This window comes from Melospiza georgiana, chromosome 7, assembly GCF_028018845.1.
Source record: "Melospiza georgiana isolate bMelGeo1 chromosome 7, bMelGeo1.pri, whole genome shotgun sequence".
Lineage (NCBI taxonomy): Eukaryota > Metazoa > Chordata > Aves > Passeriformes > Passerellidae > Melospiza > Melospiza georgiana.
Window position 1 is genome coordinate 21735434 of NC_080436.1, and position 26455 is coordinate 21761888.

The 26455-nt window shown below is 36.0% G+C and overlaps 1 protein-coding gene across 1 annotated transcript in view; it reads left to right on the plus strand.

The window, feature by feature from the left end:
- Positions 1 to 26455, plus strand: part of LRP2 (LDL receptor related protein 2) — a 110138-nt gene that overhangs the window by 20844 nt on the left and 62839 nt on the right. Inside the window, exons 5-23 of the mRNA XM_058028332.1 lie at positions 6472 to 6582; positions 6681 to 6794; positions 7273 to 7389; positions 8235 to 8378; positions 9771 to 9890; positions 11565 to 11693; positions 12835 to 13004; positions 15234 to 15457; positions 16220 to 16426; positions 17449 to 17651; positions 18281 to 18421; positions 19329 to 19532; positions 20264 to 20456; positions 21599 to 21724; positions 22009 to 22139; positions 22900 to 23037; positions 23960 to 24241; positions 25439 to 25678; positions 26314 to 26433. Coding sequence (XP_057884315.1) covers positions 6472 to 6582; positions 6681 to 6794; positions 7273 to 7389; positions 8235 to 8378; positions 9771 to 9890; positions 11565 to 11693; positions 12835 to 13004; positions 15234 to 15457; positions 16220 to 16426; positions 17449 to 17651; positions 18281 to 18421; positions 19329 to 19532; positions 20264 to 20456; positions 21599 to 21724; positions 22009 to 22139; positions 22900 to 23037; positions 23960 to 24241; positions 25439 to 25678; positions 26314 to 26433 — 3114 coding nt within the window. The remainder of the gene's footprint in view (positions 1 to 6471; positions 6583 to 6680; positions 6795 to 7272; positions 7390 to 8234; positions 8379 to 9770; positions 9891 to 11564; positions 11694 to 12834; positions 13005 to 15233; positions 15458 to 16219; positions 16427 to 17448; positions 17652 to 18280; positions 18422 to 19328; positions 19533 to 20263; positions 20457 to 21598; positions 21725 to 22008; positions 22140 to 22899; positions 23038 to 23959; positions 24242 to 25438; positions 25679 to 26313; positions 26434 to 26455) is intronic.

Genomic DNA, 26455 nt, shown 5'->3' on the forward strand with positions numbered 1-26455 from the left:
TAGCATTTTTTTCTCTTAAAGTTTAGAGTAAGAAATTAAGTTGAAAACTTAATTTGGTAAATCTGTTACACATGAAAAAAATCCTGAAGAAAAGATATCTGTTTTAAAAATGTATTATCTGTGAATTAAAGAACTGGAACTGTTGAGCATCTCTGAGATACCTGTGAGTAGTCATTGAATACAGTGTGGAACAGCCAGGTGCCATGATGTGATTGTTATAATGCAGAAAATCTGTGTCAATCTGGAGTGGAGTCCTAAGGATGATACTTAAAAGTCTTTTTTCAAACTAGAAGCTGCTGTGGTGTTTGAAAATTGAAGTACACATTTTATTTCATGTTACACATTCTCAGCTAGGTAAATTAAAAAGGCAGTTAGGAAAGGGCCCTCTAGATACATTAACAGTAGCACTCCACTGCTGTGGGGGAAAGGCAGTCATTGCTGCATCAGCAAATGGGCCCCATGACTGTTGTGGGGGCAGCATATTAGCCCAAAGGAGAGGGACTGCCTCCTGTCATTCAACAGCCTCCACTCTGCTTTATTAGAATATGTGCTGACAGTCCCTCTGAGACAGAAGAATGACTGTGACTTGGAACCTTGAAAGCAGTTAGACTAGTTTAAAGAAATGCGACAGTGCTGAAGGCAAGAGGATCCAAGAAGAATGTAATGACAAGACTCTTGAGGAAGGCTGCTTAATTTTATTCCCTTTTATTCCCTTTTTTCCCTTTTATTTTGTCTTTGCAAGGCCTGGAACTTTCAACAGAAGCCATAAAATAAAATTTACAAATTGGGGATTTTATGATTAACTGTATAGTTAATAGTTATAGTATTAGTGTACTAGCATATTAGTTTTGGAGTAGATTCTAAAACTTGCTTTGAATGTTCATTTTCCCCAGTGTTTAATGTATTTCCTTTTCCACATTATCTGATATAAACAAATGTGAGAGGAATAGTGCTATTTTGGCCTTTTTCTTTGTCACTAAATTCCCCTTATTTAATTTGAACTAAAAGCTTTCATTAATGAAAGTGAAACGTCCATGAGCAACAGAAGAATAAAGCTATTTATAATTGATTCTGGTGTTTCATGGAGCATAACAAAATGGAAACTTAGGTCTCTTTACTTATGCTTTGCACTCACTCATCTGTCAGAAAGCAGATTTAGATTGTAAAGAAGATATAGTTTTATTCCTGAATAAATTACATTATGTAAGAAAGTAGTCAAATGTAAAATGTCACCAATCTAAAGTAAGACTGCAATTAAACATGTAAAAAGCCAGAACAAAGGAATTCAGAGCCTTAGTCCATTTTATTGCTAATGGGATTAACAGCAAGGGAAATCTGCCCATGCAGAGACTAAGATAAACATCAGAACAAATGCTTCAGCTACAGGTCATACAGTTAGTGCACTGAAGCTGTTTGGATTTCATAAAATTATGTCTTTTAGGTTTTTTTGAATATCAGGCTGTTTTCTAGCTTTTTGAATAGTCAGCAGCTAGTAAATGCTTTAATTTTAAAACTTTAGAAACAGAATGGAATGGCAGATTATTTGGGGTAGCAAGCACTTTTTGGGAGTAGGCAGGCAATTTTGTTGTTACATACTTTATTTCTTTCAGTTAAAATAGAATTCTCTCTCCTGCCTGAGCTTCATAGGTGAGAAATGAAAATCCCAGCAGTGTCCATTTTGCTTTGCTGTGACAGAGCAACCTTTCTGGATACTGCTCTGGTAGCTGAGCACTGCACTGAAGCTGTGAAGGAGAAAGGAACAGTACTTTAAAGACATGTTGTTCAAAGCTAGTGGGCTGAGTGTTTTCCAAGATACGCTGGATTTTTGATTCTAATTTTGATGTTGAGCTGCTGCCATAGGTCAGCTGCCTAACCTGTGAATTCCTGCCTCTTGTTTGCTATGCTAAATAGCTGTTGTGGTCAGGAAGTGGGCAGCCAGCTCTGGGATTAATTTGCAGAGACCATGGTGAAAGTGAACAGAGATCAAGAACTGAGGAGATCATAAGGGATGTAGTCCAAGAAAGAAGAAAAAGGCCATAGTCAGAGACTAATATTCTGGGTGTTGGACAAATTACATCTAGCAGCTATAGGATGAGGGAGAAGTTCAGGTTGAAGGAAATATCTCTGCCAGGAAGAGTTTGGGACAGGGAAGTAGCAAAACTGGAGCAATCTAAGGCAGGCAGCCAAAGACTAGAGTCTCAGGGATCAAAATCAGGAATTAAGGCCAGGAATGAGGGTCTGGTCTCTCTGCCAGCTCTGAAAGCATCTCTGCTATGAACACTGCCTGGTATCATGCAGCTCATAGGACTCTTAGGCTTGGAGAAAGTCTCCCTCCTGGTGTCTGGTAGGCTGTGAGCTGTCTGGGCAGTGCTTTGACCACTGTGAGGTGGTGACTTATGGCAGTGAACCAAAGAGTTTTAATTAACTTTTTTTTTGTAAAATGTTTTTACATGTTGCAATAAAAGACACTTGTTAGTAGGAAATTGCCTTTTTTCTTTACTCATTTATTTCCAGCTTGCAGAACAGAAGTGTTAGGCAGAGTGCAAAATTATGGAGTTTAGCAATCCCTGTGCCATAGGTTTCAAACATCTTCCATGTGTCCATTGAAAGATGCCATTAAATATGTTCACAAGTGTTGCCTCAAAACAGTTACAAGGAGCAAGGTGCTTCATCTGTCATTTGTGCTGGTGTTTGCCAGTTATTTATGTTTTGCAACAGAAGTGTTGGCATGCATCAGGGAGACAGATTGTGTAGAAGTATTTTGCTTAAAAAAAGCCTGAGGGGAGGGGAGAGAAAGAAGGGCTTCCTTTCTTCCAGAGCATTGCAATGAACATGGGTGAAAAACATTCCCCCTGTTTTCACTAAACTCATATTATCTTCTAGGAATTGTCATGACTACATTTCTTCTTTTTAGTTTTCTGGAAAGTTAGCTGCAGGTTTTTGGGAGGCGAAGGTAAAGGAAACAGTGTTTATTTTGGAGGCTATTGACCATTCAAAACAAGGTGAAATAAAACAGTGTTTATATTTTTTTCTGTCCCTTCACTTTTCTTTTAATGTTGTGTTCACATTGTCCCCTTTCATTTTCTTGTACAGTGTAATCCCAGACCTCCTTAGGTGCAAACTACCTACCTTGTTGTCCTTTTAACTCAGAACCTAATCCTTCCTTTTCGCTCTTTCTGGTCCATTTGTCACCAATGTAGAAAGAAAATAAAGTTCCATTGCCTGGAAGGCAACCCCTTCAAGTCAGTCCCAGAGCACTGACACTTTTTCCATATGCTCCCTACAACAGAGACAGTAGGATCAATTTCTCTGCCTGTTATCAGTTCTTGCTTGGCTGTGGGATTTTATACTCAAATGCACTGATCTTGGATGAGGTGTGTATAGAGAATTCTTAGTTTAAATAAAAATTAAAATAAAAGTTAGGAAATGTTTGTTTTGCAAGCCCCAAATGCAAAACTGATGCAAGACCTTTCCACTTAAATTTAAAATGTTGTGATACTCACTTTCCAACTTCATTTGCTGGAGAGCTTTTCATTAAGCTGGATTGTACAGGTCATTCTGTTAAGGGAATTAGTCCCATTTCTCCTCTCTTGCTGCCAAGGTTCAGATTCTTCTTTTACCAAGTCCCCATTTGGTGATAGGGCTAGAAGAACTAAGCTCATGGCTCCTGTCTTCTAAATTTTGGAGAGAAAGAAAGGGAGTTTATGTCCTGGGGTTTTTACAATTGCAAGGACAGCCATTCCTTTGTTTTCAGATATCCCAGTATTATTATGAAGTTCTATTTTGGCTTCCTTCCTTCTCTCAGCATTGAGCCCTCACAGAAGCCAGCATTTCTTCCTTGATTCTTTTCCTTTTCTACTTCTCCTTACATAAAACTAACCCAGGTACTGAGGAGCTGTCCTGATGGCATGGATGCTCCTGAACCATGCATTGCATTGGCTACAGCCTTTGGTGCAGCTCACCACTTTGGCAATTTTAATGAAGCTTAGTTCTTAATGCCCCAAATAATTAAAACAAATTTAATAAAATAATATGCTATAAGGTACAAAGAGTACAGTCTGCAGTGCAGATGCAGTGAAAAATATCTTTCAGATCAGTGAGCAGTCTGTGATCAGAACTATAACTTACTAACCTTGGTTTTTTGACAAGGGATTGGAAATGAGATTACCTGTACAGAGTTAAAAATTATATTAATCTCTGTCAGGCTTTTCAAAGAATTAAAATAAAGAATCTGTACACCAGTTTTGAAAAGAGAATAAGAGAAAAAAAGCATTTGTTCATATTCTAGTAAAACACCAATTCGGTCAGAATGAATACTTTGAAGTATCTTCAAAGCATCTTTACTTCCAGAGTATCCTGGCTCTTCTTGGTATCTTTTTATAGTGATTGTGTTTATAAAATACACTAAACTTTATAATATAATAAAGATTTTGCTAGGCTGAGGGCATTTCCAGACCTGCTGCTGGAGAGAAGATTTTGACAAAGTTTTTCCTCTTGTAAGGGAGTTTAATATAAGCTTGAGAAAAATCTTATTACTGGCTAGATTCTTAGTCTGCCTGGGCATTCTTGAAGAAACAGGCAGTGCAAGGCAATGGGTTCAGTTGTTTATTTCCTTGACATCAGTCCATTGGAAACAGTTTGGAACATCACTGGAGGTATTTCTGTGGGATGTGAAGAAAAGTGAGGAAAATTACAAAACTATCCATTATAAATCCCATGGAAGCTTTTCTACTTCGTAGAAAATACCTTGTACTCCTCCTTTTCTTCCATCTGCCCTATAATACAGTGTACTGCCATAGCTGGTTCTGCTGGCCTCATAGAACTCCTCATGGTTCCTCCCTGTGATGCCTTCTCTGCTTTCAGACAGGGAAAAAGCATGAATTCCATGGTGAACTTAAAACTTGGCCCCAGGTCAGGCCTTTTTTTAGTCCTTTCTGTTGGCAGAAGTAACAGTTCAAACCCATTATTTCCAAAGCATTATGAGTTTTATCTGAGCCTAACTGGAGCAAGAAAATTATGTATTAGAAAGGTGACTGTCTGGTTGAGAAGTGGGACCAAAGAATGCTTAGAGAGCATGTTGGCATTGTCAGACTTTGAGAATGGAAGACTGGGAACTATCCCTAGAAGGCCACAGGCAGCAATGCTGTAGCTGGAACCCTGCTAATCTGTAACTGCTGTTCTTCGCTCAGGCACGCACTGTTCCTACGTGCAGGTTGCCACCTTACATTAACTGCAGTGAAAGCAAACGAACTGTAAAGGAATCAGCTGGGGAGATAGTCTGGCTGGACCTGTAGTGGACATGAACACACCTAATTATCCTCTCATTTTAACATTTAAAAGCAGTTTGCCGCTATCTGGAAAAATTGCAGGTTTCTTTATATCTGCTTGAAGCAATTTTATAATCCATGTTTTGGATTCCAAGGAATCCAATGAAATATGAATGAAAATGTGTCTAAGTGAGAGCCTTCTCTATCTGCTTTATGAACTCTTAGAAAAGTAAAATGGCATAAGAATTCAAACTGAAAATCTAAGAGATGAAAAATGTTTTTTGGCTCTTCTGTGTCTCGAATTCTTTTATCTTGTATATAGAGACAAAGGTTCAAGAAATTTGATTTCTAAAATTACCATTTCTTTGCTCTCTTACTTGCCATTTGACTGAAAAATATAAGTTTTGTCTACATAGCAACAACATAAACTATGAGTTCGTGTTCTCCTACTCAACTCTAGCATGTGCATATGCCTAATTTGTTGGATACTTCCACTGAACTCACTGACTGCTTGTATGAATAAGCGTTGTCAGAATTTGTTTTAATTTGAAACATTGAAACAATCCCTTGCATTTGCATATAGGTCATCTATATAAGTAGAATATCCAAAACCTAAAAAGCCATTATTTCTGCAGAATCTCTTTTCTTTTGTGAAAGGGGAAGCAAGTAATAAAAAACAACGGTTCTAACATTGTTCATGGAACCTGGAAATATAATTATCCTTGGCTTAATTGGTTCAAAACCATTAAAACCTGAGGTCTCTGAGTTTGAGAACTCAAGAGGAGGACATAGGAACTGTAAATTTCAGGAAATCCTTTGCTATTTAAATACTTTTATTAAGATTGGGATACTCTAATACTGATGTATAAAGAAATAAAATTTTCACTGCTTGCTCTCCTTTTATGTTCCATTTCTTTCTATCATATTGTAAACTGTTTGGGTTGCCGATCTTTTTGGACTGTGGGAAGACCTTTGATTTTTCTCTTGTTGCTTGCAAGTTTTTATAGCATCCATCTTGAGGATATGCTTTAATATCTGTTGGAGAAGACAGTATACTGTATAAATGGATTACTAGTATAGGACTACTAGTTATGGAGTTTTGTATTCCCTTTTTCCTCTAAACCAAGATATTCTGTTGACATTAGGTGGATATGACTCATTATAGTCTAACTTCATGCTAATAGAAAGGATTTTTTTATTTTAGACTACCCAAGATGTGAACAGTTATCATGTGCAAATGGAGCGTGCTTTAATGCAAGCCAGCGATGTGACGGCAAAGTTGATTGCAGAGATTCTTCTGATGAAGCTAATTGCAGTAAGTCCCCGTGTAGAGTGATCCCAAACAAATTTGCTTTATAGACCTTCTTTTGGAGTTAAACAGATTTTGTGTTTCTGTACTAAAATCTTTTTCAGCTCGTGGATGCACCAGTACGCAGTTCCAGTGTGCTAATGGAGAGTGCATCCCGCAAGCCTTTGTCTGTGACCATGATGATGACTGTGGAGATAGGAGTGATGAAAACTCTTGCAGTATGATGTTTCTTTTTTTTTCCCACTTTCTCCAACTGTTTTACTAAGACCTGGTTCAAGCAGATAGCAGGAAGCAGATTGCTTGCCTGTACAGCCATCAAAAGCTAAGAATAGTTCTACAAATACTCTTCTGTACAGAAAGATGAAAATTGCAGCGCTACTTTGATAGACTTTGTCTTTGCTGCTAGGTTCCTGGCTATGTCATTACTATTTGAATTTGCTGGACTGAGTGACAGTCTAGTTCTTAATACATATGGTTACACTTACGTTCTCATCCTCTTAATTTCAGCATGAACCAAAGGAAATTCATACCAATACTAAATGAGAAGAAACCAGCAGTGTTTGCAGTACATACAAAATATGGAACTGCCTAAATGTTTTAAGCAATATAATAAATGATTGTATATGAGACAATATTGTTATTTTTAACCTTTTAGCTGCTTAGAGCAATTAGATTTTCTTATGTTTCTTTCTGTAGCTTATGCAACTTGCAGAGGCAACTTCTTCACTTGCCCGAGTGGCCGTTGCATTCATCAGAGCTGGATTTGCGATGGAGATGATGATTGTGAAGACAACGAAGATGAAAGAGGATGTGGTAAATACTATTGCTAACTTCCTATGGTATTTTCAGAGGAAGATGACACTAATCTGCATCTATGAAATTTGGACTAGTCAAGATGTTCTAAATACTTTTCATTTCTTTTAAAACCTTAGAATTCCACCTTCATTTTTATTTCTTTTTTTAACTTTGGCAATATTTTTGTTGTTGTGTGTGAGAATTATTGTGGTACTGAGTATGATCATATAGCAATATATATATTTTTTTCTTTTATATATTTAAGTTTAACATATAACAATATATATATATATCTTTTATATGTTCTCTTTTATATTTTGTTTTGGTTCTTCTGCCTGTGGAGATTTTTCAGATCATCTGTTAAGAGACACGAGGCTTCTAATAACCAAACCCCATTGATTAAAAATGAAATTTACTCAGATCCTGCCAAGATTTGTCATGTGAGAAACAGAAGCTTTAATGAATGAAAGTGTGAATGAGATTTCTTTTTCATTGGCCTTTTCTATCATGAACATGATTTTCGTTATCCAGATAGTATTTACATATTTGGAAAGCACAGAACTATAATTCCCTTTCCAATGTACTGGTTAATTTAAAGCTAAATGATGTTACTGTTTCTAACAAAACAGAAAACTAACGAGATTCATATGTTGTCTACCCAAGTATCATTGGCATTGTAGTTTGAATGTAAAAGTAAGCATGACAAGTAAGTATAAATAATGTTTCTTTTATAGTCTTTCCCAGCTGTGTGCAAGAAATGGAAACTGGATATTGAAGGATAGAGGTGCCTTGGGAAGCTGTTGGAGAAGAAATTTTAGTATTTGAAATATACTTTTCATTATTCTTGTTTTTCTTTTCCATAGAAAGTGGTCACCATGAATGCTACCCAGGAGAGTGGGCCTGCCCTGGATCAGGGCATTGCATTCCAATTGGGAAAGTGTGTGATGGAGCTGCAGACTGCCCTGAAGGAGAAGATGAAACTAACATCACTGCAGGCAGACACTGCAGTATGTATTAGAATGAAAAACATACACAGAATAGCAGGAACATCAGCATTGATATCTTTTTACATTCGCCTTTTGTCTCCTAAAAAGTACTGAAATTTTGGAAGCTCACTATTTTCACTGGCACTATTTTGACTGGATGATCCGGAAGAGGCATATATGTTGCAAAGAGACCATTTCTTTTTTAAAAGTTTATACATGAAATTTCACAAATAAGGATTTTAACTTGCTCTCCATACCCTAAAATATGGTTGTGAAGTCAGGGGAGGGTGTGCTACATGCCTTCTTTGTTTAAATATCTGTTTGTCCCTTTGTGTAAGAAGTAATGATTTGTGCTGATCAGAACACAGAATTGAATCAATATATCCTAAGCTTTGACTAATTCACTTTAAAGATTAGGATTTAAAAAAAAAAACTTATTACCTGGGATGTCTGTTTCTCCAGTTAGTGGTACACTGTGTTTTTATGTTGGACATAGTTCTAGTCTTGCAAATATCAAATTCCTCTGAGGACAAAGAGCAGTGTATTTTCATTTTAGGAAGATAAAAATTCCTATTAACAAAATTGTGCCTTTTGGAATAGGAGGGCAGAAAAAATAAGAGGAAATGAAACTTTATTGTAAAAAAGCACCTCTTGCTTTTATGAGTGGTTTGGTAGTTATAGCAGATACAAGCTGAAAAGCAAGGCATTTAATAGAAGAATTTGAGGAAAAGGAAAATGCTGACTCTCACCTCCTTTTTTATCAAGTGTTTCACAGTCATAATTCAAGTGTTGTAAAGTCATTACTCGCTTGCCCCTGAATTGTTTATTAAATACTAGTAGAATTAGTGAAGGAAAAATGAGAGAGAGGGAGAACTAGAGGATAAAGAATCATTTGTCCATGAACACAATGCAAACAGTATATTCTAATACATTGGAATGATATACATATCCTTCTTAGTATAACAAACTAGGATCTTTTCACATAGAAGAGTAAATGATGAGGTTATGTACCAATAGATGGAGCTCAAGGATGTACTGCTCATAAGTAGGTCTTGTGGAACCATGGAAAGTTTTGGGGCACTACAGATGGCTTCCTCTGGTCACCTTTTTTACACAGCACTTACCATTGGTGGTTCATATAAAATTGCTGCTTATTCTTTAACTCTGTTCCAAAAACCTTTTAAAAACAGTACCTTCTCTTCCGTGTTCCATGCCCTTGCTTGCATGTATGTAAATGTATGAAATTTTGTGGAACTTTGTACATAATTTTCTCTGCAGATTAGTTTTAAGAAGCTGTACTTGAAATTGAAGGCCCATCATAGAAAAGACTTCAGCTTTGTAACTCAATAAGGCAGAAGTTATTCTGTTCCTCTGTAATAGGAGTGTTTGTGAACTATTGTGTTTGCCTTTCAGACGTGTCGCGCTGCGCTGCGCTGAGCTGCCAGTACCGCTGCCATTCCTCTCCCTCAGGAGGGATGTGCTACTGCCCTGCAGGATATACCATAAGCAGCAATGACAGTCGTACTTGCGTTGGTGAGTAAAGCCCAGGGACTGCATATATCCACTACCTTCTCACAACTGGGAAAGTTGGGATTCCAGGAAGGCAAGTTAGTTCAAATTGTGTGGTTGTACTGATAAAGAGAAAATCTCAGGAGACAGCAAATGTATGAAAATTTTAGTAGCACAATGGCAGCATAGTGGCACAGAAATCAACCACAGAGATGGTCTTTCACTTTGACCTAAAGACATAGTGACAGCATGATTAGGTTTAAAAATATGTACTGTTGGATGGATGGCTTATTATCAAGAGTTTTTACTGATCTTTAAGTGTTTATGTAGAGAGAGTTTGTTTCTGCCTCAGTAATATGTGTTGCATGCCTGGAAAAACAGTTAATGATGTTGAATTGATTGTTCCTTTTGGAAAGTGGCTGTATATTCAGAAAGCAGAACATTACACTTGAAAATAAAAAGGGTGTTTTATATTTGCATTATGGAAAGGTTGTGTCTTCTGTGGGGTTTCAGTATATACATAATTTACATGAAAAAGAAGAATATTTACAAGAATGCAAGGGTAACTGTAAAGCTGCTGTAACTTGATAGCACAAATTATTTATCTCAGTAGCTGGGAATTGAGTAACTTCAGAATCATGAAAGTTAGCACTGCCTAATAAAAGAAAAGGGGTAAATATCTGTTATGATTTTTCAACTCAAGCTATGATGTTTGTGCCATTAAAAGTATTTCAGATGCTCAGTCTCTAATGAGATTTTTATATTTTTGAGAATACTGGGTGGCCTAAGGCTGTATCAGCTGCAATGGCAGAAGGGTTGCTCTTTGTAGAGGCAGAGAAATAAGGCATGAAATTTCTTCCATTTTTTCATGCTTTTGTGGGAAATATGTGAAGGACATATTCCCAAACCTGGTGCAGTCTCAGTGAGTCTACTGTTGCTTTTTTGACTGCCCTGTAAACCTAGTTATCAGATTCTGGCTTATAAATCTGAGTCTATGTATTTTGGTTTGCTGAAATCTAGGCATATATTTGTGACCAGAGCAAAACTTGTCATGAAGGAATGGCTGACAGTCAGTACTGTATAATTCCAGATCCAGTACTCTACCTATATGGTATTTTGCATGCTAAAAGGAACTTTTTCTTGCTGGTTCTGGTGCACAGACAGCTTTTAATTGTAAATTGGATACCTGTTAGTGTGGTACTAAATCTGAGCTAATAAACACTGCCTTCAAGTAGGACTTAAAGGCTTAAGCACTGCACTAAAATAAAGGTAGAGCTCACCTTCAGAGTAGGCTTAAATCCAGCCAAGTCTTTGTGTGTGCCAAGTATAGAGATCTTTTGCAGGAGAAATACTTCACAGACATATTCTGTATTGTGGAAAGTAGACAATGACATCCCTTCAAATGATTTTTCCTTTTCTCCTGGCAGGTGTGGCTTAGATTTTTTTTTTTTTTTTAATTAGCATTTTTTCATAAGGGGCAGAATTGCAGGTAGGTCCTTGGGCAGGAAACACAGGTTTTTTTTTTATCCAGAAATACAAAACTGAAGCACTGTGGAAAACCATGCAAACTCACTTTCCTCATGCTATAGTTTTGCAAATAGATATAAAGCAAACAGAGAGGACAAACTTGCAGCTTCTTAATTATGACATGAATTTTATACCAAGTTTTTTTTATAAATATGCTTATTCACTTGACAGATTTTGATGACTGTCAAATGTGGGGTGTCTGTGACCAGCTGTGTGAAGATCGTGTGGGACATCACCAGTGCCACTGTGTGGAAGGTTATTTCCTCGAGCATCACCGGCATTGTCGGGCTAACACTTCAGGTTAGTGCACCCCAAGTGTCTTATTGAGCAAATAGATATAGCTAGGTACAATGGGGTAGTTTTACCTACACAGTTCTCCTTGATTTTAACTCTGCCCTTAAGGACTTACAATCAGGACAGCTTTCAGAATATCAGCAAATGTCAGAACTCTGTATCTGCCGGTGTGTGCGGGTTGGTGTGGATTGCCTCATCAGGGCTGCTTCTCCTCTAATCAACAAATGTCTTTTAGGCTCCATTGTGTTTTCACCACTCCTGACTTCGACAGAGTTGGGAGGTTATTGCCAGAGCACTCCTGAACAACAACAAAAAAATCTTATTTCTGTGACAAACAGTTTTCTGTCATGCTCTCTGTGGAACTTAGTGTTGTCAAGAAATCAAGAAACCTAATTTTTTCTAGAACTGTGCCATAAGTTGGTTTTGCTGAATGGTGAGATCAAGCCCTTGCCTGTGAGAGAAGCCATGCTCTTGGCTTTGAGTGTCCCAGAGTCTGAACTCTGAAGAATACTTGTCTCTCAGAGTGCAGTCTCTCATCAGCTGTAGGCTCCTTCTCCTGACCTCCTGCTCAGTTCTGAAAGCAGGCCCCAGGAAACTCTGCTTTGTGGAGATGTAGTGTCGCAACAGGCTGTTGTGTAAGGCAGGTGCTTTTGCCTGCAGAGAATTGGTGGGAATGGGAATTTCTGCTTGGCATAGTTGATTAGAAGTCTTGTTTCTTAGAAAAGCAAGAACTGTTCAGTTCCCTCTCCCTTCCTTCTTTCTTCAGCCACCAGTCTTCAGCTCATCATTTTCTAAGCATTTCTCTCTTATAAATGGGAGAATTTAGTACCTGCTGTAAGTCAGTTTCACCAGGTTAATTTTAGCTTTAATAGAAATAGTCTTTTGGTGTATTCACAGGGGTTTTATAAAAGTTTTAGCTGGTATGGCTTTAAATACATGTTCCTGCCTGATTTGCTCCAAGTATACAAACCAAAGGCAAATCACAGCAGGTTAGTACTCACATTGAAACATTTATACAGGTTGTACCCTGAGCATCTGTTCAAAACTTTGTGCCCAGTATGTATGAACCAGTATGTATATATTGCAATGCCCCTTTGCAAAATATCTTGCCTGCAGGGTAATCATTGTCTGTCACTCCTGCTTTCAGCTGGTGTTGCATCGATTATTTTCTCCAATGGCCGTGATTTACTGATTGGAGATCTTTATGGAAGGAATTTTCGTACCTTGGTGCAGTCACAGAATCGTGGGATTGCAGTGGGAGTGGACTTTCACTTTTACCTGCACAGAATCTTTTGGACTGACACAGTGCAAGATAAGGTTGGTAGAAGTTTCAAGAAGAATGTATTTCTGTGTACCTGGAAGTAGAGAACTTCAAGAGAAATAATGTGTTGATAGGCCCTCATTTTTTGAGAGCCAAAGCTGGCTGTATTTTTGTTTTCTAACAAAAAAACTCCTTGAAATGTTTTATGTTAATGACGGCATTTTTTCAACTATACTATTACATGTGACATATTAAACAAAGAATCCTATTATATGGGAATGTCTTGAGCAACTTTTAATTTTACTTTAGACTGAGTCCAAAAAACTAATTAAGAGAAATAGTAGACATTCTTTCAAAACGGAACAAATTTTTCTTGGTAATTTTTGAAACATGATCATTTAAAATGTAAAAGCTGTGTGCCTTCCAAGATGATAAAAATCAGACTTCTTCATGTACTTCAAATGGCACTGTAATTGAGCTTGAATAACAAATATTGACAGTATTTTGTGTAATGAGCCAATATTGTGTTACTTTCCTCTTTTTTTTTTTTTTTTAAGAGTAATTATTTTAGCTTCAAGACACTATAGAGCCAAGTAATTAAAAAAAAAACAGTCTGGAGACTCTTGTGGAAGTTGGATGACACCCTTGTTCTTTTTTTCTATGCATAACTTATGGAAACCAAAGAAAATCTTAGATCAAATGCTGAAACTTCATAATCTCTTGTCCTCATGTTGATTGTCATGCAGAATGAAGGAGAATCTGTGACCTGGATCCTGCTAATGCCACTGATGGATCAATTTGATGTCACTGTCATAATTCTGAATCTACACATAATACATCTAATAAAAACTAGAGTTCTCACCACAGTTCCATGCTGGTTCTGTGGAAAGAACATTCACTGCATGGCTGTTAAGTAGAACAAGATTTGTGCGCACAGTTTTTGACTTGTTCACAGTTCTGGCATTTTTATTGTGGCTGTAGTAAGTTCCTGTTGCTGCAGTTGCTTTGTCAATGGCTGAATGTAGTGAGGGTCAAATCTGCACTTTTATGAGACAGGAGATTTATTCTGTCCTTGTAATAGGTGTAAATAAAAGATAATATGGGTGTTTTTGCTGCACATCCCAGGTGGCCAGGACTACCTTTTTTATCTGCCCAATATAGTTTAATCCTAATTAATTAATTAAGATTAATTAATCTAATTAAGTCCTAGCTAGACTATCCAGATGAAAACATTTGCATCTAGAATTTTCTTAAATGATGAGTATTTCCACTTGATGTCTTAAAATAATATTACTAGGGCATTTTTGTCTTTTCTTTTTTAAGTTTAAGACATAAACTAAGCCAGAATATTGTGAGTTGTGTTTTGTGTCATCTTTATCTCATTTAGTGTACTGCCAGATAACCTAATGCCCATAAGCTCTTTCATCAACAGGGTTTCCAAAGAACAGAGTAGACAGTTAAGTGGTTATGTTGATTATTGTTACTTGGAACTGAAGAATATTTAAAATTATACAACTCTTTCAGCTCTTATTTTTCTTGCATGTATTTACTTGGTCATCTCTATTTTCATTTAAATGCATTCCAAATCTCATGCTGTTGTTCCAAAAAAAGAAAATTTCTACCTTTTCATATTACCCAGTGTTATAATCACACGATTACTGTATACATAAAATTATTGTGTTTGGACTGTTTACTTCATGTAGCTCTGAACTTGCTTGTAAAATAACAGCATTATTCTTCTTGTGCAGGATGCTCTTAAAATTAGCCTTAGATAAAAGAGACCACTAGCTGAGACCTCCTTTCTGTGAGGATGGACAGCTTTCCCTTACTTTCTTCATTTTGCTATTTCCCCTTAGTGGTAGCTGTAGTAAGAGCTCCCCCTCTTGTTTCTCTTGTTTCTGGCTGCTGTTGAGAGCTTTACCAAAGCATGATCATTTGTTTTCAATCAATAAAAATTTTGAGTTTGGAAAGAAAATGCACTTTCCTGTTTTTTTTTTTTTTTTTTAATCATTTGCTAACAGACAAGGCTGTTTTAGTCTTTTATCTTGTCCAATTTGCAGAAATGCTAGTTGAAGGCAAACCTTTTGCAATTTTTCCATTGGTTTCCAGATTTTTGCAAAAAATCCTTACCTAAGGAATAACTTAGAGGGTAACTTGCTTGTATCTGCAGGCAGATACAGATATAGTTGTGGATTGGTGATCAGTGTGGTGATAAAAAACAAATAGCATGTGACTTGTGATTCAAAACATCATGTGGGTACTGACAATATTTGTGTTGTTTTCAGGTTTTTTCTATTAATATTGATGGCTCTGATTTCCAAGAAGTTTTAAATGTTTCAGTTGACACACCTGAAAATCTAGCAGTGGATTGGGTTAACAATAAGCTATACGTGGTTGAGACCAGTGTGAACAGAATAGATATGGTTAACTTGGATGGAACAAACCGTGTGACTCTTATTGCTGAAAATCTTGGAAATCCTAGAGGAATAGCCCTTGATCCAACTGTTGGGTAAGTGATACTTATCAGATAATGGTAAAAGATGTCAGAAATTCCCTTATCTCCATGTAAATGGAAAACAACTAGGAAAGAGCAAGAGTGACCATTTTAGAATCAGATACAAAATATTTTGAACACTCACATTCTATCCTAACCTATTCTGCACCTTAATTTATGAGAGAACTGTGCAATGCATTTATTTATAATGTGTGGAATCTGTTTCATGTCTGGAGTTCTGTGTGCATGAGCAGCACTGTGGAATTGCCCTGCAGAGGAGTATTATCCTTAAAGATTTTAGCTATAGTAGCACCAACAGATCTCCTACTGTCTGAAATAAGGAGATGGAATGAAGCCAGGAAAGTTAGTGTCTCCTAATCCATATGCTTCAGAAGTATGTGTGAACCATGAAAACATGGATCTTCTGAGAATGGGAAGAGGAATTTCATGCAACTTGTAGTCATGGCTGCTGCTTTCATGATGCAGCTATTTGTCACTGGTTTATTTCTGGCAATAAACTTAAGTCTGTGATTTACTAAGGAAAACTAGTACTACTGAGGTCTTTTGGGTGAAAGCATGGTTCTTTATGGATTTATTCTATAAAAGAAAATGAAAATTACTTTTTGTGTAGAAAGTATAAAGTATGTTTTCATAGTATGCAAGAAACAAATTCTGTTCTGTAAGGGTGCTGGTTTTAAATTCCATGTGAATTTCAAGGGGTTTCTCATAAAATCTCAAGGAAATGTGACCTTTTTTTTCTTTTTTATCTCTTTATAGTTACTTGTTTTTCTCAGACTGGGACAGTCTGTCTGGTGATCCTAAAGTGGAAAGGGCCTTCATGGATGGCACAAATCGTCAGGATTTGATAAAAACAAAATTAGGCTGGCCTGCTGGAATAACCCTGGATATTGTGTCAAAGAGGCTTTACTGGGTTGACAGCCGGTTTGATTACATTGAGACTGTAACTTATGATGGACTTCAAAGGTAGGTGAAATACTATTCCTTGGAGGCTACAGATACACTGATTGTTTTATGTCTAGTTCAAAAAAGGATTTCTCTAACAAAACGAGATACACAAAGGATGAAAATAACAACATAAAGAATGTGATGCACCTTTTTCTCTATGGTGTCATGCTACTTCTAGACATTCTTTAATTCATTATTCTTTCCTCTCTTTTGACCTTGAATGCCTCTTGCCCTTATTTTATAATGTCATTTTATAGTCCACCAGTACAGTACACATTTTTTAGAGCATTTGCATTTTATTATTTTTCAATTATATTCATTATTTTCCATCATAGTTGCTTTGCATTTTTTTCATGAATGAATTTATATGAACTATCCCACTTCAAAACATTAATATGTGTGATAGGTATTAAATGCTTTTCTTACTTTTTATAAATCTTTGCTGTCAAAAATTAAGTCATCCTACACCTTATTATGATACTGGGGAGAGTAAATCACAGCATGCAAAGAGGGAGTCCTTGAGTTTTTATGGGACTGTGTCTTACAGCATGGAGTTGTTCAGAAATCTGCTTATCTTTGTATCTCTAAATAGTATCAGTTACTCGAATCAAGAAAAAAATGTCCCCTTTAGCATAACTTCTATGTATTGACTTCAAAAAACAGTCTTCTTCTTATTTGACAGGTCTCTTGTTCAATGTATTTTTTTACTTAGTAAATTATAAAATTTATTTTTTACTTACTTAAAAATAAGTTTATAAATTATAAAATGTTGGTATATTTTCTTGTCTCATCTTTACTCACTGTATTTTCTTGGAATTTGCTAATACTTTTTCTCTATTTTCACTGCTGTATCTGTTAGGTTCATGAATGTTTAGCTTTTTCTCTTCATTTCATTTGATCTTTTCAATTTGTACTTTAGTAGCTTCTCTGTTAAAAAAAAAAACCAGTGAATGAATTAAAAATACTGTATAGTTTCTTCTGTTAAAAATGTTATTGTCTAGGTAATATTTGATAAATAATGTTGAACATCTTTATAACAGGAAAACAGTAGCTCATGGAGGATCACTGATTCCTCATCCATATGGAATTACTTTATTTGAACACAACGTTTATTTCACTGATTGGACCAAAATGGCAGTGGTGAAAGCTAACAAATTTTCAGAATCTAACCCTCAAGTGATCTACCAGTCTTCACTGAGACCTTATGGAGTGACAGTTTACCACGCTGCCAGGCAGCCATTTGGTAAGACCACAAGTAGGTTATGAAGGGAGGTTTAAGAAGTATGTTACCAAAAACTGGTAAAAATTATGAGACTTTTACTTTGCTGTAAGGAGCTGTAATTATGATACATAGATTTGTATTGTAAAACTGGGCTGATTTTTAACACCCAGTTGTTTCATCCAGCTCCTGTAGCTGATGAACTGTGAAATGCAACATTCAAGAGTAGGGGGAGCTTTATAAATAGATTGATACTTGGTGGAGTCAAACCTGTGGGTCTGAGTAGTATTAGTGTTTAGGACTTTTTTCTCAACACTGCAATGAATGCAGTGAAAAGGCTACCAGTATTCAATTAATTCTGTGAGATATAGTTCTGAAGTAGGTCTATGTGCAGAAGACTATAGCCAAAATTATGGCCTTAATGCTGTGTGTTGAGTGTCTCTGTATAAGCTGCATTTCTTAATGATGGTTACCTCTGATGTGATTTTGGTGCATTCCACATTAGATCTGGTGGGGTATATTGTCCATGGGATGTAACTCTCACATAATCCACATGATTTATTGTGGATGTTGGAGAAAATCCTGAAAAATCAAGATAATGATGCCATTTGGTTGCTAGAGGAAGTTATAATTCTATCTGTATTACTTTCCAGTAAGAAATCCTTGTGGAAGTAATAATGGGGGATGTGAACAGGTCTGTGTTCTCAGCCACAAAACAGATAATGATGGCCTAGGTTATCGCTGCAGGTGTATCCTGGGCTTCGACCTACACGTGGATGGACGGCATTGTGTTGGTAAGAAAATGCCTTACAAGTGTTGCAAGTAATGCTACTCCATTACCTCTAGAGCTGTTTCTAGAACATCTTTCCTCTCTTCAGTAGCTTCAACATAATGAGGACTTTTTGTCTTTTCACTACAACTCTTTTTGACAGCTTTAAATGTAGTAATTTCTGCTGATGTTCATTTCAAGCCACAACTTAAACTCATCTCCCTGAATGAGGATTTTGAGTTAAATATGGAATATGTGTAGACAGCTGTATGATTGAGCTCTTAATCCTGAAATCAAGCATGAATGCTTGCTAATATGCAGATTTTGCATTATTTTGAGCATATAAGCCTGCTTTCCTGCACAGTGCTGTGCAGATTAGGTTGGTCTTCTCCCTTTGAACACATGGCAAGAATAACAGATTCTGTTTTGGAGCTGTGTGTTTCCATCAGTAATCTTCTGCTACAGAACTGTCACTGATGCACATTTACTGTGACTATCTACTGACAAACTATGTCATATATGTTGTATATAACTTTAGTATTTGACCATTCATTTATCTGGCTACCCCAGGTATTGTCTAGTTTTATGGTGGCTCAACAAAGCTTGTGATATAATTTTTTATAGATTATTGTAAAGAGAAGAGTACAGCAGATAATTTCTGCTTCCATAGGTATAATGCTTGCTTTTAAAGTGTATTAGAACCACAGTAACAATGAAAAAAGAATGCTTGACCACATTACCTAATATTTTGGATAGGGTTTTGGTTTTCTTCCTCAGTTTTAAGTCTTGTCAGTATTTAAATAACTATTTTCTCGTTCTTCTTTTTCTACTTCCAGGCAATTAGTGTTGTCAAATAAAACAAAGGTTTTCTTAATGCTCAGTGTCCTCCCTTGTGAATCAGTAAAGCCTGTGTCTGATTTTTCCTTTCACAGCTGTGCGACAGTTTCTGCTGTTCTCATCGCAGACAGCAGTGCGGGGAATCCCATTCAATCTCTCCACCCAGGAAGATGTGATCATACCTGTAACAGGGAGCCCTTCATACTTTGTTGGAATTGACTTCTCTGCTCAGGATGACACAATTTTTTTTTCAGACACAAGTAAAGACATGATTTATAAACAGAAAACTGATGGTTCAGGTGAGAATCATGCTTGGGAATTGTAGAGTAATTATGGTAAGGAGACTGTAATATATATTTTTCTAAAAAGAATAGTGAAAAGTCACATTATGAGATATACAGATGAATCTCAGTGTGACCCCAGTAACCTGGAAAATGTTTCTCAAAAATGTTTGTACAACTCATATTGAGCTTGTTGAATCCTATCTGGAGAGCAGGATGTTTGCTATGATACTGTAATACAGAAAAAGATCATTAACTTTATGAGATTTTTGGAAATCCTAGTTATGCTAGTGTAAAGATTTGTTTCTCTCCAATTTATAATGATGATCAAATGTCAGCACATAGTTTTCTGCACTCGCTTGCTTCCTTGGGTAGGTGATGGTAGACTGCAGCTGACCATTAATATGCAAAGAGTAGATAAAGTCTGGCTATTGAGCAGGATGTTTTTACTGCACTGACCTTACTGAGCTTCGTTTGTAAAACCCTCAGTGTAAACTTAGCGACAGGTTTTTCTCTGACCTTTGGCTAGTCTTTACTTCCCCTCTTTTCCAGTTGTGCTTGTGGACATACACCTTCTTTGTCTAGAGCAAAGGGCACCCTTCCCCTCCTCTTGATTATTGGTCTTTATTTTAAGTAGCACAGAGGTAGCATTTTTATCAAGGGGAACCACAAGTTTTATCAATAGAATAACACTCATGTTATTTCCCCTGTTCCTAAACATTTGCAATCATGTGTGTTATAAATTCTAGGAAGAGAGATCTTGACTGCTAATAGAGTGGAAAGTGTTGAAGATTTAGCTTTTGATTGGATCTCAAAGAACCTCTACTGGACAGATCCTCGATACAGAAGCATCAGTGTGATGAGGCTGGCAGATAAATCCAGGAGAGCTATTGTTCAGAATTTAAATAATCCTCGTTCAATAGTCGTTCATCCTGTTATTGGGTAAGTTTAGATTCTCATTTTAAACTATATGTACAAATTCATGGTTTAAACAGAACTGGTGAGATTAGATTTACATCTGATTCCGGATTTTTGTTCTTTTCAAAATACCATCTCTTTTCAGTTGTCTTGTCTTTATTTTGTTTGTTTTGTTCCAGCCTAGGATTCAGCATGCAGAGGAAAGGGTGTGGTGACAGAGATTGCACAGGACAGAAGCACTCAAAAGAACTCTCTTTAAAAGCACTATGGTTTTTTCCTTTTACTCCTGTTCATTGATAAAAGGCAAAAGAACTTGGTTTCTTTGTATCACTCACAAAGCTATTTCTTGCAGTTGAAAAATGGAGTTTGTTAAATTGTTTTTAATATACTTTCAATTTCCAGACTGCTAACATTGATTCTATAGTTTTATCTCTCTGAATTTCTTTATTTGAACCATATTGGATACTACTGTTTGTATTTGATACAGACCTTAAAATATGTGACTCCATAAACAAAATGAAACTTTGCTTTTCTTTGATGGAAATGCTTACTTTCAAATTCCACACTCTGTGTTCTTTGCCAATGCCAAGACAGTGTTTCTTTCACAGCATAGTTTGGCTTCATAATGTTGTACTACTGAATTTCTTGATTCTTGGATATTGATTTTTCATGAGTAACCAAATCCACTATTTTGAAAGTAATCTCATAACAATAACGTTGAACCTGGATCCTTGGATATCTCAACATTTTTTGTTTGCTGCTTTATAAAATTATTTAACATTAACTTCAACTCTTTGACTGCAAGCATAAGTTAAATGGATCCGGAGAAAATTCTTTGTAGTATTCATGCTGGAAAATGCATTTTTTTATTGGTTCTATTTATCTGTGGTAATTACATGAGAACCTTAACAATTTTAATCAAGTTATGGATATTTTATATCTAAAGAACAAAAATAATTCCAAAGATTCTGGTGGTTGTATACAGGAAAAATATGAATTGTTGGTACTACTGCCAATTGAGGAGAGGGACAACACAAAATGGTATTTTTTGAAGTTATGCAATGGATGTCATACAAAGAAAAATGTTAATGCTTTTTCAAATATTTGCTCTATTTAATCACATTATATAATTGAGTTGATGTGTCTTCTGACATGTGTCCTTTCAGGTATATATTCTGGACAGATTGGTTCCGTCCGGCAAAGGTCATGAGGGCCTGGAGCGATGGATCCCATGCCTTGCCAATTGTCAATACAACGCTGGGCTGGCCCAATGGCCTCGCCATTGACTGGAGGTAAGGCCAACATAGAAGCTTTCTGAGCAAACATGGTTCTTCCTTTAAACTGTTAGGGAGTAAAAATAATGGAATTATGCCAGATTGGATGCACTGGCACTCTTTTATTGAGGACTTATCTTTCAATTGGTTGAAAAGTCTTAAAATATAAGGTTTTCTCAGAATCCCTCCTCACACTCCCCAATAGCTTCTTGTAGATTGAAGATTATTATTTAAGAAAATACTAGTGCTTTGTAATGGACATCATGTCACTTAAAAAGATATAACATTTTCATTATTTCTAGTTCTCTGAGGCTGTACTGGGTGGATGCTTTTTTTGATAAAATTGAGCACAGCACCTTTGATGGGCTGGACAGACGGACGCTTGAACATATTACTCAGATGACTCACCCATTTGGCCTTACAATTTTTGGAGGTAAGTCTAGCACTGAAAAATATTATCTGTCATCACAGATTTTTCTTTTCATATGGTGATCTGTGAGTTTGTGACATAAAATGACAGAGATTTTGCAATACTGATTTTCCCAAAAAAGCACTCTTGAAACTTCTGACTAAAAATATGTGTTTAGTACCTCTTGCTTGTTTTTAGAACTAGTTTTATATATATTTATTTTAAAATAATTTTAGATAGGTCAGGTAATTCATGTAGTGCAACAAGTCAGATATGCTGTACTAATAATAGCTTCCAATGTGAGCTGTTCATGCTGAACAGACAAACTGAAACACCACTCCAGAGATGGTCAACATTTCAGGATTTCTAATAATTATATGTAAAGTTTATTACTGGATTTATGTTGTGTCTGAAGAAAGATGTCAGTATATAATCTTTTTTGATCGTGTATAAAAATATCTTCAAAAACACTCTAAAATTTTCTGTGAATTAGTCTTAATGAATTACTTAAAATTGCCTTGGAATTTGAAATTCTAGTTGGGTTTTTTATATGCCAATTTCAGTAAAATTTGAGAGGGCTTCCCTAAGTTATGTAAGTTATGTCTGCCTATGACTGAAGGCTCACTTTGACAGCATTATAAGTGGTGAAGGTCCTTTTGTCATTTTCATGAAACAATTACAAAAACTGGTTAAATTTTCATGAAAATTCTTTTAAAGTTTTTTTATGATACTTGATCTTTTATTTCATATTTCTGTATAATATGTTAAATATTTTTCAAAACAGGTTATGCCTATTTCACTGATTGGAGACTTGGTGGGATAGTTCGAGTAAGGAAGTCTGATGGAGGAGAAATGACTATTATTAGGAGGGGCATTAGTAACATCATGCACGTTAAAGCATATGACGCTCATTCCCAAATAGGTGAGCTCCTTTCTTCTGCAGAGGGAGGGTGTGATATAGGGAATAAGAGAGAAAATGTCAGGACAGCAGATTTCCAGTTTCAATTCTATGAATGGCTTCACTGAATCATAACTGACATGCACAGGAGGCAGCATAGGCACTTGCAATCACACATTGTTTATTTCCAGTTGTTGAAATCCATTGTTTTATTGCCTCCAGTCACTGCTTTGTGACTGGATACAATTTCCCTCTATCCCTTCTATTACTGTACTTAACAACCAAGCAAAATGAATTTGATTCTGTTGTGTTTTCTGTAATTGTATCACCAACTACCACTTCATATTTCTCCTTTTCTGGTAGAAGTTTTATTTAAACTAAATTATTTATTTTGAGGAATTGGGTAAATATTTATAAATCAAATTACTATTCTTCAAGTAATTACTATGTATAAATCACTAATTTATTCTTATTTTCTCATTTTCTCAAATTCCATGCAATTGTATGATCTAAGCCAAGGATTTGGTATTGTAGTTAATTTTGTGAAACAGCCAGTACACTCATCAGAAAAATGATTTAATCTAAGGTTCACAGACTACTTGGTGTCAAAAGATTGATCTGTTCTCGCAGTCTTGATCAGACAGAGATTCTCTTTTGTGGTAGTTTATTTATTTCCAGACAGTTGCTGAAAATTGTCAGAAAATTGGATGAAATTTAATAGTAAGTTTTTGTCTTCCATAAACATTTATGTCAGGAAGAGCATATGGAATCCAACACTCTTTTATGATACTGCTACTATTGCTGTTACTGAGCTTGACCTTATTGTGCAGTGTATGCAAAACCAGGACTTGCTACAGCACTCTTTTTTACAGTTATTGTTCACTTTTAATAGTTGCCAAGATGTTATCTGCAGTGTGTGCATTGATTTTCTCTATCACTATTTAAGGCTCTAACTACTGTAATAGAGGCACAAATCCCAATGGAGACTGCAGCCATTTCTGCTTCCCAGTTCCAAACTTTCAGAGAGTTTGTGGGTGTCCTTATGGCATGAAGCTGGCTCCGAATCAACTGACATGCGTTGAAGATCCATCCAATGAGCCACCCACCTTGCAGTGCGGCTCCCACTCATTTTCCTGCGGTAATGGAAGATGTGTGCCTCGATACTATCAGTGTGATGGTGTTGATGATTGCCATGATAACAGTGATGAACAAAACTGTGGTTCTTTAAGTAAGTAATCCCTGTAATCTGCAGTTAGTGCTCCTTGTTTGCCGTTCAGGGAATTTAATGAGTCAGTATGGCTTCATGGGAATAAACTACAATTTTTTAGTATTGCATCTGTGAATAAATCCTGAAATCTTCCTGAGAAATTAGTTACTTTGGAAATTACTTGGAATATAATTAGTTACTTTGGAAATTATATCGTAGTAATACAGGATTCAGTACCAGCCACCTAAACAATTCATGAAAACATTCATATCTCACTATTCTCAAAATTCATTTTACAGAGTAACAAAAATTTATTTTCTAAAGAAAAATTTGTCTTTATTCTTATTTTTTTTTTTGTAAATTTTGAAAGATATTGGAATATCAATAGCTTGCCTAATTTGGATGCATGGAAAGGAACAAGCCATCTTAGTATAGATGAAGACACTTTAAAAATAGCACCATAAGAAAAACAACAAAACTATCTACATTGCCTAACTTTAAGACAATAGCAGCACCTTTTATTTCACTTAACATCAGAATAAAAGATTTGTTTTTCATAATATTTGGGCAATGCTGATCTATTTGTTACATCTGGATTTTAACAGTTGAGTAAATTAAAAGCACAGTGGTTCATTTCCTGGTTTTACAGTAAAATGTCTCACACAAAATATTTTGTTGTTCAAGTAAATGAGAGAACAGTGAGATAATCACAGTTGATAACACATTGAAGAGAGGATAAGATACTGAAGATATTGAAGAGGCTTTTATGACATATCTGGTGCTTCTTCAGAGTTAATTATTTTAAATTACAAACAAGAAAATAGGAAAGAGTAGTAAAATGTGCTCCCTTATGCACAGGACTAACTACTATGACTGAGGTATAAACTGTTTCTTATTAATGGGCCATTATAGAATAACTAGAATATCTTTTGGGGAAAAGTATAAAGCAAATGGTCACTAGAAGATGTTCCTTTTCTTGTTCTTAAGATTGTTGTGGAGTGGTTAACTGTTTAATTTTTTATTCCTTCCTGCATTTTAAAGAAAGCTTGTTCAGTTCTGCAGCATGTTGTGTAACAGACATTTTAATTCTGAGCAATGCGCACTTTAAAATTTGGTGCATATTTTAGGCATTCTCTAAGTGTAATGAATGTACTGATAACTGTTGCAGGAAAGGCAAGTTTTGAAGATCTTTATAAAGACTTTTTTTTTTTTATTCAGACAATACTTGCGCTTCTTCAGCTTTTACGTGTGCCAGCGGACAGTGTATTCCGGGTCGCTGGCATTGTGATAAACATAATGACTGTTTTGATGGCAGTGATGAATTGAATTGTCCTACACAAGGACCCTCTTCATGCCCTGCAACCCAGTTCACCTGTGATAATAGAAGATGTATTCCAAGAATCTGGCTGTGTGATACTGATAATGACTGTGGTGATGGCTCAGATGAAAAAAACTGCAGTGAGTATCATGACTATCTGTTGTTTTTATAGTCAGCTGTGCATATCTTCCTAGATATATCTGTTGGTATAAGGACAATAAATGAAATTGGGAAAAAGGACTAGTATCTAATTTAGACTGATATTTTGTAGTTCTTAAGATGTGGAAAACTTGTCTAATTTGCAGTTCCAGGGCCAAGTAGAATGCGGAGAAATACTTAAAAAATTAAAAGGGGCAAATGTGATAATCGTGATCATGGTGCTGCATAATATCATCCACTGTAATTAGCAAAAAGCAGTTAAAGCTGAGATGTTCTAAACACCTACTTCATGAGTGATCTCTTTGATGGCTATTGGTTAGTCAGCTAACCTAGACTGGAAGTTTTTACCAGAAGTAAAATAGTAGCTTTTTCATATACTTTCTTTTAATCTATTTACCACTATGTGGAAGCTTCTGCTTATTTTCCATGAGCCCAAGCCTACATATAAATGAAAAATTACCTGATATTAATTATTTAATGCTTATAATTTATATGATTACTAGTTGTTGTATTATATGCTGCAAGTTAGGGATAATGTTCTTCTACTTTCTCTGCAATATGCTGATTTCAAAAGAGAGGAAAGAAACACATTTGCATTTATTGTCATTCTTAATAGCTTTCACAGGTACTTGTGAACCCAGGCAATTCCAGTGTCCAGACCATCGCTGCATTGACCCATTTTATGTCTGTGATGGGGACAAGGATTGTATAGATGGTGCTGATGAGCATGACTGCAGTAAGTGTAACTTTCTTTGTTG